General features: G+C 41.1%; 1 protein-coding gene across 2 annotated transcripts; it reads right to left on the bottom strand.

The window, feature by feature from the left end:
• Nucleotides 1-297: 297 nt before the first annotated feature.
• LOC122648914 (protein FAR1-RELATED SEQUENCE 5-like) lies at nucleotides 298-14,597 on the bottom strand. Of its 2 annotated transcripts, none has more exons than XM_043842231.1 (4): nucleotides 14,424-14,597; nucleotides 964-1,733; nucleotides 679-822; nucleotides 298-570 (listed from the first exon to the last, which is right to left on the bottom strand). In XM_043842231.1, exons 2-4 carry the CDS (start codon nucleotides 1,708-1,710, stop codon nucleotides 463-465), a joined length of 999 nt encoding a protein of 332 aa, XP_043698166.1. In that variant the 5' UTR covers nucleotides 1,711-1,733; nucleotides 14,424-14,597; the 3' UTR covers nucleotides 298-462. The 2 variants fall into 2 exon arrangements, with proteins under 2 accessions (XP_043698166.1, XP_043698165.1); XM_043842230.1 differs by lacking the exon at nucleotides 14,424-14,597 and adding an exon at nucleotides 1,901-1,939 and having other exon boundaries at nucleotides 949-1,754.
• Nucleotides 14,598-15,054: the final 457 nt, after the last annotated feature.

The following is a 15,054-nucleotide window of genomic DNA, read 5'->3' as shown; positions in this document are numbered from 1 at the left end:
AGAGTTATTATCTCAAGAATTAATTCATATATATTCCCTGTTTAAATTGCTATATTTCTCTATTAACTTGATTGAAATATATGTTTTCACTGTAATGTCCACATAAAAGCGCAAGGGATGTCCTCATTAAATTGGTCAGGTACCTCGGTGCATATATTTTTGACAACTCCATCCCAATCATTGAAGCATTACCATTTAACCTACTATTGTATTGAAACATCCCTATTTAGTGTACTATAACTCTTCCCTGCTCTCTTGCCTAAAAGGAATGAATATTCATAAAGGGTGAAGAAACTAAACCATATATATTATAGCTACACTATATTAAGTTACGAGCTTTGTTACAATAGTCCACCACCATCAAAGTGTAAGTTCACAATTACATGTAATAACAGTAGCCATCCTAAACCAAACAGCACATGTGGATAATCATTAGTGATGTTGATATATCATACCATCACCTTACGGTGTCTGCAAGTAATCCACCTTTGCGTCGTTACCACCGTGGATATGCTTGAGCCATTTTGCAGGATTCCAAGGTAACACCTCAGAGCAAGCGACACCTTTATCCTGGGAAAACATGCATTCGATATAAGAAGACAATAATTTTGTTTGTTTATTCTCCAATCACAATAGCTACCAATGAAAACATATTAGAGATGGGTGCAAAAAGCATACACTGGTGATTGGGCAAACTAAGATTTGTCTTTGACCGGGCCAACCGGGTACTGTGATGAGCACAGGTCGCATCAACCCTCGACCACATGAACAGCTTGGATAATTGTCCTCAAAAACAACTAAGCTGCTATTTTTCGTAATATCCTGCTGGAGAGCATGCTAATCGTTCAGAAAAGACAAGGTGGGGCCTTTCCCATGATTAAAAATAATAAAGAAATTGTGATCAAAGACTACTACATAAAATGAAATTTAATAGACATTACTAACAACCCTTGTAAAACTCACCGCAACGTTACGATGCCCACCAAGGGCCTCCCCTACGGCATCAAATATTTGGGCTGGGTTCAGTCCTGCGTTAATGAGATGCTCGACCATTACCTTCACAGCAGCATTACATCCTTCATGTGACCTGAGTGTGAATGTGTCCTCCTCGGGGACAAGTTCATGATTGTGGCTTTCCACAAATTTGTCCACCACGAAACCACTCGGAATTGCTTTAATCCGCATAAGTGCCTCACATCCAACTCTAACCTCCGGTCTTTGCTTCACTACTTTGCCTCTCTGTCGTTTGTCGTTCTTCTGCTTAAAACCTGCTTTGTGGCACACATACAACCGTGATAGGAGCTCCCCTTTACCATCAATCTTCTTTGTTCTTGACCGGTATAGCTTCTGCTTCCTAATACCAAAGCCCGTCAACCTCGCATACTCATCATAGAACTGGAAGGCCAGATCCTCATCGGTAAACTCCAAACCAACATAAGGAACCCTAGAGGTAGGATTGGGTGTTGTAACTTCACCGTTACCAGTATTGCCACCCTCATTACTACCTGCATCTACATATGATTCCTTTTCTACTTCATCTACCACCTCATCTTCGGTTTCGTCATCTAATTCCTCACCCATTTCAACAGCCTTAGAATTTTCACCCTCACCTACTACTTCCCCACCTACTGACCCAATCTTGTCAATTGGAATGTTCTCATCACCTCCATTATTTTCCTTGCTCGATGCTTGTATAATATCAGCCTCCATGGATGCTTACACGTCAGTCTGGTCAACATGACCATAAAGGCTCTCTGCAAAATCAAATCAAATGTCACAACATGACACAATTCCTTTTCTCGGTTCTACAATTCCATTCCTTACATCCTATGTAAGTAATAGAAGATTCTACACAGCTACAATGAAAATGAAATGATGATCACATATTGTTGTTACTGACCTCTGTCCACGTAAACCAAGCAACCCTCATCCATTGCCTCCTGGTTCTCTCACAAAGGTACTGCCATATTGTCCATATGGTACAATTGTTAAATTAATATGTAATATATGCAAGCCAAAACAAAATCAGCATGTATCAAGACGTCGAAATTGTGTTAATAAAATGAAATAGCCATCTAAGTACAAAAATGACTACAAACAACAATAAAAATCTAAGTCTCAATTCAATAATAACACCAAAAGAAACTTATTAGATTGACAGAGTATTATGATTTCCATAAAAATCCACAACTCAGTACCTGTTCCCACCAAGGTCATGATTGAGAGAGAGATTATTCTTAAAACCTGCAATTCTTCTTCTGTCAAGCTAAATAGAGACAGAGAGAGACGAAGAGACACAAAGACTCAGAAAGAGAAAGACAGACAGGAAGATAGAGAGTGTGAAGAGTTGAAAGCCAAGGTTGATCTCCAATCGCTGTAACTCTTCTTCCATCAATAACTTACACCAACAACACATAAAATTTTCCCTCCGATTGTTAGATATATGTTCTACTGTATGTATTTTTACTAGAGTATTAATGTTGCCTCCAGGCACGTTGTATCATATACAAACACATTTCTTTTTATTTCAATAGTACAAATAAAAAGATTCTCATCCAACAGATAGTAGATGGGTGAAGATATTCCCTCTTCACCGTGGATGAAGAAAAACTCGGTCCTAAGTTAAAATAGGTGGCTTTAAGGACCGGTTTACAAGCTTGCTCAAACCCTATAAATTAACTTATACTGCACAACTTCAAAACAAGTCTTTGGAGGCGTCCTATGAAAATACAAACTTCTCCCCCATCCAGCCACCTTCCCACAGTGAGGAGTGTCACAAGTGATGCATATAGCCTGATGGCCGACCTCCTGTCCATTTAGTGGACCCCACTTGTATATATGCAAGTGGCTCCCGCTTTCACACATGGTGTGCCCTACTTTTGAAAAAGAGACCCTGGCCATGCACCTCTGAAGCTGGATACTACAAGCATTCTCCCAACCACAATTGCCTGGCTCAGCTCATATCTTGGCTAATGAATTCAAGTATCTAAATTCAGTACGGCATCAATTCCCTCTGACTTGTTACAGTGAATCAACAAAGTTTGGCTGTCTAATGAGCTACCCTGACACACTAATATACCACGTTCAATGTTGAGAAAAATAATATTTGAACTACATGAATTTGAATCTTTTGTGTCATGAGAAATGCAAGCAACCTAACACTTTGCACGGGCAGAGTTAAGAACTCCATGACTCATGGACCCTTCACCCTTACACATGAGCTCTCAAAAATGACAATTCAACACAACATATTCAGCTAATGGATCTTCTTTCTCCAATCAACTCTATTCAAAACCATATTTATTACTAATCCTAAACTATGCATGTCTTTTCTCACCACTTCTCCTAGGGCCATTTTAGGCCTGCCTTGGCTCTTTTTAGTTTTTCTAATAATCTAATCTGACTCCTCCTTACTGGTGCATTCAAAGGCCTCCGTTTCACATGTTCATACCCCACTTAAACGATTTTCTCTCAACTTATCTTGTATAGGAGTTACTCCTAAATTAGTTTTAATTTGTTCATTTTTTACTTTATTTTTTCAAGTTTACCACTCATCCATCTCAACATCCTCATTTCAGCTACACTAAGTTTGTTTTTATGTTATTTACTCAATGCCCAGCATTGAGCCCATACATCATTGATAGTGGTATAACTGCCCTACAAATTTTATTTTTTTTGGGTGAATACCCTACAAAATTTTCATTTGAGTTTTAAAAGAAATCAATCACACAACACTCTGGACATATCTCTATTCTGTGTATCTTGAATTTTTGTACCCGTTTCGGAGATTGGCCTGCTCCGACATTTTTGGTGGCAACCCGAATGGGATTTTTTTTTCTGAGGTCAGTGATGGTAGCGGAGGGCCTGGACCGAGACCATCATTGATCTCGTTTGGGGGTGCGGGGGCATGGTACAACGACCGATGGATCAACCTGACTTCAAGTAGTATTTATATATTTTACCGTCTTGTTGTGTAAGCAAGTGAAACAAGTGAGATTTGGGGATTTTCAAGTTAGGGTTTTCTGAGGAGAGTTCTTGCTGTGTCGTTTGGGTGTTCTTGAGAGATCTCCATTGTATTTTCTTCCATTACATAGTTAATCATCTTCAGCTTCAACCGTGGATGTAGCACATCACATTCATGTATGAACCACATTAAATCTCTGAGTCATCTTTACTCTGTTTTGTTTCTTCGTGTTTCTTGGTGTTTGCGTTAACAAGCTCTCCACTTGACCCATCATGGAGAGCATGGTTTTATTTGGGGAGATGTTAACACTCTGGACATACCTCTCAACATCATTGTTGTAGTTGTTGTTAGATATATGGCCAGAATACCGTGGGGGTATTCTGGACCTCTTTTCTTTGTTATTTTATTAGTTTTGTATTGTGTGGTTTAATCCCACATTGCTACCGTACAGATGTTTACTGTTTTATTACTCTTATAAATAAAGAATGCTTGGGATGAATATATCATCCAAGCTTTCCCTAATTTTAAATCTGTCCACATGGTATCAGAGCAGATTTCAAGTTAGGGACAAAACCCCTCCTTCGAATTTCAGTTTTCTTCCCCCCTCTCTCTTTCGATCTTCTTCTCTTCTAGTTCTCTCTTTCTTCTCCCTTGTTCTCCATTCCCATATAGGGCAGCACTGATGAGGTGATCATACGATCCAGTTGCTGCCCCCATTACCTCTTTTATGCACTATAATTCTGCTCGATAAGGACCTGCCAAGCCTGTCTGCGATATTGGATCTTCAGTTTTTTTGGAGGTTGCTTCTACAACAACTACAAGGCATTAACTCCTTCCTTTGAAGACCACAAACTGCAGCAGGATTCCTTTTTTATTGGTTCAGTTCTTATCTACAGATTTGAAGACCTCCTTGAGATCGATCCTACTATCACAGGGTTTTTTTGCAAAACCCTGACACCTATCAATCTTGGAGTTGTTGCAGCCCAGTGTTCTTGATTTTTCTGCAGGCTGTTTCTTCCAGTATAGAGGGTTAATTGACCTCAGTTGAAGCCATTTTTCTACAGAATTTTTGGACTCCTTATTATCCTCATCGATTTCAGCAATTCAGGTTTTATCAAAAAAACCCTGACATTATCGATATAGGACTCTTCACTGCTGTCTCGATTTTTGGAGTTAGTTCAGCCTTCACTTGAAGACATTATTGGACCTCTTTCGGGCGATGGGTGACTCTCTCGATTCTTCCTACTTGGATCAGCCACCTACCGATGGTCACCACAAGATGACACCACAGCTTCACACCAAATCCTATTAAACTTGATGGCTCGAATTACCTTTTATGGTCCAGATCTGCCTCTTTTGCCATTGCTGGCCGTGGTCTCACCAGCCATATTAATGGCACTAGTGTTCAACCTACTACCCCAGGCCCTGCTCAGGACAGGTGGCTTGCTAATAATGGTGTTCTCATGTCCTACTTAATTGGTTCAATGACTACAGATTTGCAGCATAACTTTCTTCTTCTAGACACAGCTGCACAGATTTGGGCTGCTTGCAAGGAAACCTACGGGCAGCTTGGCAATGATGCCCAGGTATATGAACTTAGGCAGAAGGTCCTCCATACCACTCAAAGGTGAAATTTCAGTTTCGAAGTACTATGCTACTCTACGCAGTCTGTGGCAGCAATTAGACCACTTCTCTGACTTCCACCCGTCTACAGTTGCTGATATTGCTTCCTATAAGAAGCATGTGGACAAGATCAGGGTCTATGATTTTTTGGCTGGCTTGAATGTGGAGTATGATCCAATTCGTGTTCAAGTGTTGGGCCATAAGCCTTTTCCCACACTCGAACAATCTTATGCATTGGTTTCATCTGAGGAGAACCGTAGGGCTGCCATGTTGCACCCTCCTATTCGATAGATCAGCTCTCAAGGCTGCTGCCCCCTTCGCACCTAGTGGCACTTGCTTCTCTTGGTGATTCTACTACGGGGACTGTTGTTTGTGAGCACTCACACAACCCTATCACACCAAAGAGAAGTCTTGGAAACTTCATGGGAAACCGGCTGATTTTGAAGCTAAACGGGCTGCCAAGACAAAGATAAAGACAAAGACCAAGGCCCATCGGTGGCATATCGCAGCCCCTACTACGACACTGGTCTATCCCGGATGATCTACAAGCCCTCCTACGTATGCTCGGGACTTCACGCTGCGGCTGCCTCTACTACATCAGCTACTGCCAATTCCTCAGCTCCTTCAGGTTCACACTTTGCCCGGTCAGGTATTCCATTTGTAGGTCATTGTGCTTCGTGGCTTCCCATCCTTGGATCATAGATTCTGGAGCTACAGATCATATGATAGTTCCTCTAGTCGTTTCACGAGATATTCTCCCACTTCGGGAAAGATAACGTCAAAGTGGTGATGGGTCCCTTTCTTCAATATCCGGAAAAGGACTCATCAACTGCACTTCCTCTCTTCCCTTGTCTTCTGTTTTACATATTCCTAATTTTACTACTAACCTTCTTTCCATTAGTAGTATAACTCGTGATCTTAATCGCAAAGTCACCTTTTTTCCATCTCATTGTGTGTTTCGGGATCTGGACTGCGGGAAGACGATTGGATTGGGTAAAGTGCATGGTGGTGCATGCACCGCTTGATGACGGTCGCTTCTCTCCACCACCATTGCCTTCTCCGCGCATCGAACTCCTTGGTCTCTTCGAACTTTACCGGTGGCACTCTCGGTTAGGTCACCCCCTTTAGGAATTTTAGCTCATTTATTTCCTAGTTTGGTCACCCTACATACTAAGGATGACTTTTTTTTGTGAGGCTTGTGTTCTGGCCAAACAGACCCGTTCAACTTATCCTATTTCAAATAAAAGTTCTTGTTTTAATTTGGTACATTCTGATGTTTGGGGCCCTAGTCGCAAGCCCTCTATTTCTGGTCATCGCTGGTTTGTCTCTTTTATTGATTGTCATTCTTGGAACACTTGGGTATATCTTTTGCATACTAAAAATCAGGTTTTCTCATGTTTTCAGCATTTTCATAAGATGATTCAAACTCAGTTCCAGGCTACTCTCCAAATATTGAGAAGTGATAATGGAACCGAGTTTACTGAATCACAATTTCAAAAATATTTGGTTGATCATGACATTATTCACCAAACTAGTTGTGTTGATACCCCTGCCCAGAATGGTGTGGAAGAAAGAAAAAACCGCCACTTGTTGGAAATGGCCCGGGCTTTGATGTTTGCGAGGAATGTTCCTTCTCAATATTGGGGGGATGCGGTTCTCACTGCCGCCTATCTCATCAATAGGCTCCCTTCTCAGGTTCTTAATTCCCGTACCCCCTCTGATATTTTATTGGGCCATTCCTCCTTTATTGTCCCTCCCAAAGTATTTGGGTGTGTGTGTTATGCTAGGGATACCAGATCTCCAGGCAAGCTTGAGCCTCGTGGGCTCCGTTGTATTTTCTTAGGTTATTCTCCAACCCAGAAAGGTTATAAGTGTTACCATCCCCCTTCCCGTCGTACCTTGGTGAGTATGGATGTTGTTTTCCATGAGACCCTTTCTTATTATTCTTCACCACCTCTTCAAGGGGAGAGTTCTAGTGAAGATGTGCCCTTTGAGATTCCTCCACTAGAGGTTCCTCTGGCAGCTGTCCAGACTCCTTTGACGGCACCCACGGCTGATGCCCAACCTCCTTTGGATGATGTCCAACCTCCTCCGACTGTTCCTCCCTCACCTAATGGGAATCCTTTACAGGGGGAGACCATAGAAAATAGTATTGTTAATGTTCCTATTCAGGGGGAGCTGACTCCAGTCCAGAGAACTATTGGTGAATTTCATAAGAGAATTGACAACTCCAACATACTCACCTACACAAGGGGCAGAACCAACAGAGGGCAGTTACAATCCACTTTAGCACCAATACCCATCCAATTGCCGGCTCCAGATCCAGATCCTCCATCTCCTGGTAATCCCTCTTCTTCCGACCTACCTATTGCTCACCGCAAAGGTACTAGGACTTGTACTTTACATCCCATATCTCGTGTTGTTTCTTATAGTTCTCTTTCTCCATCTTTTCGTGCTTTTGTATCTTCTCTTTCTTCTGTTTCGATTCCTAAAACTTGGCAGGAAGCATCTACAGATGGAAAGTGGAAGGCAGCAATGGTGGAAGAAATGAGAGCACTACATAAAAATAATACATGGGAGCTTGTGATTCTTCCTCCGGGAAAGAAACCAGTTGGATGTAGATGGGTCTTCGTGGTCAAACAGAAGGCTGATGGTTCTGTGGATCAATATAAGGCACGTCTGGTTGCAAAGGGGTTCACTCAAACTTATGGAGTTGACTATCAGGAGACCTTTGCACCAGTGGCGAAGCTCAACACTGTCCGGGTGCTATTATCTTGTGCTGTAAATCTTGGGTGGGATCTTCAACAGTTAGATGTAAAGAATGCCTTCCTCTATGGGGAGCTTGAGGAGGAGGTATATATGGACATTCCACCAGGCTTCTCTGATGACAGGACCAAGGGCAAGGTCTGTAGACTGAAGCGTGCACTTTATGGGCTGAAACAGCCACCTAGGGCATGGTTTGGCAGATTTCACAAGGCTATGATTTCAGCAGGTTATAGGCAGAGTAATGCTGATCACACTTTGTTTATCAGACGAGTTGGTGACAAGGTAACTCTTCTCATAGTCTATGTGGATGATATTGTGGTCACTGGTAATGATGGTGATGCTATCAGGGATTTGAAGCTCCTCCTTGGCCGTGAGTTTGAGGTCAAAGATCTTGGTCCTCTGAAATATTTTCTAGGGATAGAAGTTGCTCGCTCTTGAAAGGGCATCTTTCTTTCTCAAAGAAAATATGTCCTTGATCTATTGATCAAACAGGGCTGCTAGGTGTCATCCTTCGAGATACTCCTATGGAAGCTACTACAAAACTTAGGGAGAAAGAGGGTGAGCTGTTGACAAGGGTGTTTATCAGCGGTTAGTGGGCAAGTTAATCTACCTTTCTCACACACGACCTGACATTGCAGTTGCTGTGAGTTTGGTGAGCCAGTTCATGCATGATCCCTATTCCTCTCATATGGATGCAGTCCGTCGTATTTTGAGGTATTTGAAGTCTGCTCCAGGAAAGGGAATCCTTCTATCTCCCACGGGTCACCTTAAGATTGAAGCCTATACTGATGCCGATTGGGCTGGTTCTCCTGACAGGAAACCTATCTCTGGTTACTGTTCCTTTGTTGGTGGGAACCTTGTCACATGGCGTAGCAAGAAGCAGAATGTTGTGACCAGGTCCAGTGCTGAAGCTGAGTTTCGTGCGATGGCCCAAGGAATTTGTGAACTTCTGTGGCTTAGAGGATTATTACAGGATATCGGTGTTGCTGTCCATCTTCCCATGATGCTTTATTGTGACAATAAAGCTTCACAATAAAGCGGCCATTAGCATTGCTCATAACCCTGTCCAGCATGATCGTACTAAACACGTGGAGGTTGACCGACATTTCATCAAGGAGAAGCTTGAGGCCAGCCTCATTTGTGTTCCCTTTGTGAAGTTTACTGATCAACTGGCTGATGTGTTCACTAAGGGACTGAGTAGCAAGCTGTTTCATCCTATCTTAGTCAAGTTGGGCATGCATGATATATATGCTCCAACTTGAGGGGGAGTGTTACATATATGGCCAGAATACCGTGGGGGTATTCTGGACCTCTTTTCTTTGTTATTTTATTAGTTTTGTATTATGTGGTTTAGTCCCACATTGCTACCGTACAGATGTTTACTGTTTTATTACTCTTTTAAATAAAGAGTGCTTGGGATGAATAGATCATCCAAGCTTTCCCTAATTTTAAATCTGTCCACAGTTGTCATTGTTAACATTCAGTGTGGTAGGTGAACTTTGTACAGCCCTCCACTTGCCATGTACAGAAAATGGTAGACATTGGTGATCCATATTTTAGAGGACCTTGCCCATCTCACTGGTAAATTTTCAGCAGAATGTGAGTATATAATGTGGGTCAGTATATAATGTTTGCATTAACAAGTTCTCCACTTGACCCACCACAGAGAGCATGGTTTTATTTGGGGAGATGTTAACACTCTGGACATACCTCTCAACATCATTGTTGTTGTCGTCGTTGTTAACATTCAGTGTGGTAGGTGAACTTTGTACAGCCCTCCACTTGCCACGTACAGAAAATAGTAGACATGGGTGATCCATATTTTAGAGGACCTTGCCCATCTCACTGGTAAATTTCAGCAGAATGTGAGTATATAATGTGGGTCAAATTATGGTATAAAGTTATGAAAAATTACAAGAATGCCATAAACCGTTGATATATAATAATTGAGTTTAGTTGGATATTTGCAGTTTTCTACAACTTTGGAAAAATTCTAATCCATAAAACGTGTTTTTTTATATTGAAACTTGACCAATGAGATGGGTGAAGAGCACTTTATAACATGGACAAACCCAAAGATCAATCAATTGCTTGCTAAGTGGCAAGTTGTAAACTTGCAAAGTTCACCAACCCTGGTAAATGCTATCAACCCCCTTATTTTTGTTCTCACAAAATTGCTTGCTTACATCACAGCCTGCAAGGAGGGGGGAGGGGTCATACTCATACTATACAAGGAGAGAAGGAAGGAGGTGCATACTATGGAGAGGGTGAAGAAGGATTCAGTCAATCCAGGCCAATTCGGTGAATTAATCTGCCAAGAATCAAGAATCAGTTCAAATGAATCTACTTGCAACTTGTTGGCACTCACCGCAGGCCAATTCTGTGACAATGGTCTTAATGTACTCCTAACCCAAGCAATTAAGCTAATAAAGAACGCCTTGAGCTAAGAATCAATTCTAGTAGGCAGAAAACAAAGATTCCCTTGCCAAATTAGCTTCTGGAACCCAGAACACGATCAGGAAAGCAGTCAATGACAGAGACAGCTAAATAGTTGAGACCATGGAAGCTCAACAATAAAATCCCATAGACAGATATTCAGCATACATATTTGAAATATCAATGATACAGGAGAAGAATTCATTAACAGGGAGGAAGTTAAGATTCTTCCAGTTTGTATGAGAGTGTCTTTAGTTCACCCCATAGACCCAGTACGGAAAGGACCTCTCACAGCTAGTTGTGGACCATTTCCCTATGACAGAGGGTGATCAACAATTCTCCCATATCAATGTAGACCCATAAAATTTCCATCCATGAGACATCTGTTACATCCATGCTCTGTTAAAAAAATCATAGATTTAAATAGAAAAGACAATTCTGATCATAGAACCATCATTTTTGATAAAACAATCCAACACCTAGAAGGACATCGTCCACCTACAGAACTCACAGCTTAAAACAGATTCAAGAACCCAATGCACATCTTTCATCCTCCATTATACTTGATCACTACCCAACCATCCATGGTTCAGGACACATCATACATACGGACACTGTGACATCTTTTAAGACATTATGGGCTTATGGCACATCATATCTAGTCATGGAGATTTAACACTAACCATGATAATCCAATATTCCTATTCCAATGTGATGAATCCACAATATTTCTATGCATCTAGGAGATCATTAGAAAGGCATTCATTCTGGTTTCGAAAATTGGACCAGAATCGGTGGAATCGACCAACCCCAATACCAATTAATGCCCAATCCTGCACCTATTTTCAATCAACCATGAAAGCTCTTCGAATGTCATTTCTGGTCATTTTTTTCTCTTCTTTTAGTCAGCATAATAGCAGACAATCATTGAAATTACCTCTTGTAGCAAGATCTACAAGTTTTTTGAGTAAAAACTCAAAAAAAAACACAGATTTCTGGAAATCTTTGCTCCTTTTCCTGGTTTCTTTGCTCCTTTTCCTGGTTTCAGTTTTTGGGTTTTTGTCGATTCCATGCGAGATTCTGATCCTTTGAGTCAGAATCGGTGAAGGCTGATACCATGTCCGATGCCAGGTTTTAAACCTTGCTACCAGCATAGTTCGACGCCATATTTTTGTTTTGACACTTATCGAAATGAAATAGCATGTGAATTCAAGGATCTTCAATTTTTTAGCTTTTTCACCAAAATGGACATATTTCAGTGCCATTTTTTACTATTTCAGTTTCAACTACAATTGAAATCCCAATCGAAACCAAAATCTTGAACCTTGGATCCCAGAAGCTAGGGGTGCCAAAATCAAGCACAGGCATGTCCGATGGGCCCGACTAAACCCGACTAACTAAACTCAAAACCAAACCAGCAATTTAACAAACAGTCCGGCTTTTATTGTGGATGTAAAATTTTATTGAATATTTGATCGGTCTCGGTCCAACCCGATTAAAAACTGTTGGACTTAGAAGGTTTCATTTACATATTATGAGTTTTGGATATGAAATTCATTGTGTGAAGTGTGTTTAGGTGTACCACTATGTGTGCTAAATGTGCAAAGAGATAGATGTTACCCAAGCTAATGAAGAGGTACAGTTGAAGAAAGAACAAGGCATGTTGATTGAAAGAAGAACTACTGAAGACGGTCTTCCATGTGCTTGAAGAATCAAATAGTTGAATTCTAAATCAAATAGAAGATTCCTTCAAGACTTGGCATTAGGATTTGAATATGATTGGAATATCTTTGTAATCCTAATGTACATGATCAAGAAGATATGATAAGCCCAAAAAATGATATAAAAAGTGACTTAAATGGAAAAACCAAGAAAGTAGGTCGTTTGAATTAGAAAGAAGTCTTAAGTCTACTGTCCACGAACTTCCGTGAACAGGGATGGACAACCGTGCTTAATTAGCAGATCCAAAATATTTTAAGTCTGAACTCACGAGCAACCGAGGTTTTAATGCTAAGGGACCACTGCAGTCTTCCGTGTGATCTTCCGTGAATGTCCGAGAGTTATGAGATTAAGTCTTCTTAGACGACGACGTCGCGGTCTTCCGTGACCATTTCCTGTGCATGTCCGAGAGTGACTATCTCGAGTCCCGCAGGCACGGTCTTCCGTGACTGTCGTGCGGCCTTCCGTGCAATTGTGTTTAATTATGTGTGGTAAAGAAGTTAGAAAGTCTTTGACTATTTATTAATGATTGGACTCTAACCACTTGAATGGAATTCTTAAACATCTTCATTGATGTTGAGGAGCTCCAAAAGCTAGTTTTTCTTGAAAATCTTAAGTTGAATATTGGAGACTAAAATGAATTAATACTTCTAACTGATTTGAAGTTTTAGTGGTTCTCCAATAGCTAATTTCTTTTGGGAATGAAAGGTGAATTCAAATGTTCAAAGGAGAAGCTTAGCTTGACTGTAACGGCTAGTTCGTTTGCCTATAAAAGGATAGAGTCATTTGCTGTCAAAAAACAGATCAATCACAAGTAAAAAAACAACAGCAAGAGCCTAAATCGATCATCTTCTTGAGTAAAGCTGTTGTGCTTCATTGTAAGAGCATCTTGAAAAAGTGTTGTTGCTGCTGTGACTACTAGTGTCATATCATCTTGAGAAGGGCTGATACAAGCGTTGTAACGTGTAAAGTTCAAAAGCAAAGCATCTTGTACTTGATCATAGTGTACTTAATTGGTTTACTATCAAGCTTGAAAGTAGAAGCCATTTCTGCAGTAAAGGAAGCCTGTGTGGCTTAAGAGAAATCCTTGGTCTGTGTGACCTAAGTGGAAATCCTTGGCCACTGGCCAGGATGGTCTGGGTTCTCAGCCTGAAAAAGGGTTTGGGTTTGAAAGGGCTTGATTCTTACATGGGAAAAGAATTAGTTAGTGGAGAAATCCTTGGTCCCTGATCAGGGTAGTAGACGTAGGACAGCTGGACAGTCTCTCTCTCTCAACACACACACACTCGATTTTGGTCATCAGAATCAGAGGAGACTTTGAATCTGAGATATTTCTGAGAAAAAAAGTTCTGAATTCAGTTTTTTATCAGATGAGAAACAGAAGGAACAGGACATCTCTCACAGTCTCCCTTCCCATCTCTTTATTTTCCATTTTACCGTTGCCCCCAAGCAAAGCTAAAGAACAGATAGCAAGCAAAAGAAAAGGCAGCAGGAAGAAGAAAAAGCTCCTACAAACTCCCAGCCATTAATATGAGAAGAATTTGCAATTCTGAAGGAGACCCAATTGGATTTTTTTATGGGATGTCCACAAAGACTGTTAAACAAGGGCATTGTATGGTACGTATGGATTCAAAGGGAAAGAAAAGGGAGAGTAGCAAAGGGAGCAGCGCAAAAGTATTTTTACATAAATCAGAGAGGAGTGGAAAGAGAGGCAAGAAAAAAGATAAAAGAAAACATGAATTTTTTAGAATGACACCAAAGGTGTAATTTTGTCAATTAAGGGGAAAAAAGGAGATGGACTTAAGAAGATTCATGGCATGAATGGTCACCTCCTCCTTGTCCAAGCAAGTAGCAGAAGAACAAGTGGCTGATTGGGAGAAAGTCCTTGCTTCCTGCTATAAACCCCAGAATGGACCCTATGACTGCAAAGATACCTCCTCTCCCAGTCACAAAAAATTGCAGGCAAACCGCTGTCAACACACCACCATAAAGCTGAAGGAACAGAAACAAAAGATGAAGCCAATCTCGAAGATCGAATTCCAGTCCATAAGGTCTGTATCCTCTATGTTTTGTTCTTCATCTTTGTCACCTGAAGAACGGACAGTGAGCCCGTGGGTTATTTCAGGGCGTGCAAATCAGACAGAGTAGGCGAATTTAGTCCGACATCGACCAGCAGTAAAGGGGAAAAGGGAGGGAAGTGGACAAATAAGGGTGCCCACCTAATATTTTTTGTTCTTTCTGTTTTTTCTTCTTCTTTTTTTTTGGGGGGGGGGGGGGGTTATTGTTGGTTCAAAATGGAACTGACCGGTTAAAAGTGATTAGTCAAAACCAAAGACCGAAACTGATGAACTGATTATTAATCGGTCTCAGTTTTGTCTTTGAGAACTGATTACAGAATCGGCCGGTTTCAGTCTTAGGCTTCAGATGTTAATGCCCGATTAAGGCCCAACCGAAACCGACCAGTTGACACCCCTACCAGAAGCCTACTGTCTCCAAATTTAAGCATGAGTAAACTATCCATATGATCATTAGATTTACCCAAATGA

The sequence above is a fragment of the Telopea speciosissima genome, chromosome 1 (assembly GCF_018873765.1).
Source record: "Telopea speciosissima isolate NSW1024214 ecotype Mountain lineage chromosome 1, Tspe_v1, whole genome shotgun sequence".
Taxonomy (NCBI): Eukaryota; Viridiplantae; Streptophyta; class Magnoliopsida; order Proteales; family Proteaceae; genus Telopea; species Telopea speciosissima.
This window is presented reverse-complemented; position numbering and strand designations above follow the sequence as displayed.

Coding starts and splice junctions, on each gene's coding strand:
- LOC122648914 (XM_043842230.1), bottom strand. CDS start 1,710: ATGGAGGCTGATATTATACAAGCATCGAGCAAGGAAAATAATGGAGGT. Junction 823..948: donor TTGCGGTGAGTTTTACAAGG/GTTGTTAGTAAT, acceptor GCTCTCCAGCAG/GATATTACGAAAAATAGCAG. Junction 571..678: donor TAGTTTGCCCAATCACCAGT/GTATGCTTTTTG, acceptor ATGTTTTCCCAG/GATAAAGGTGTCGCTTGCTC.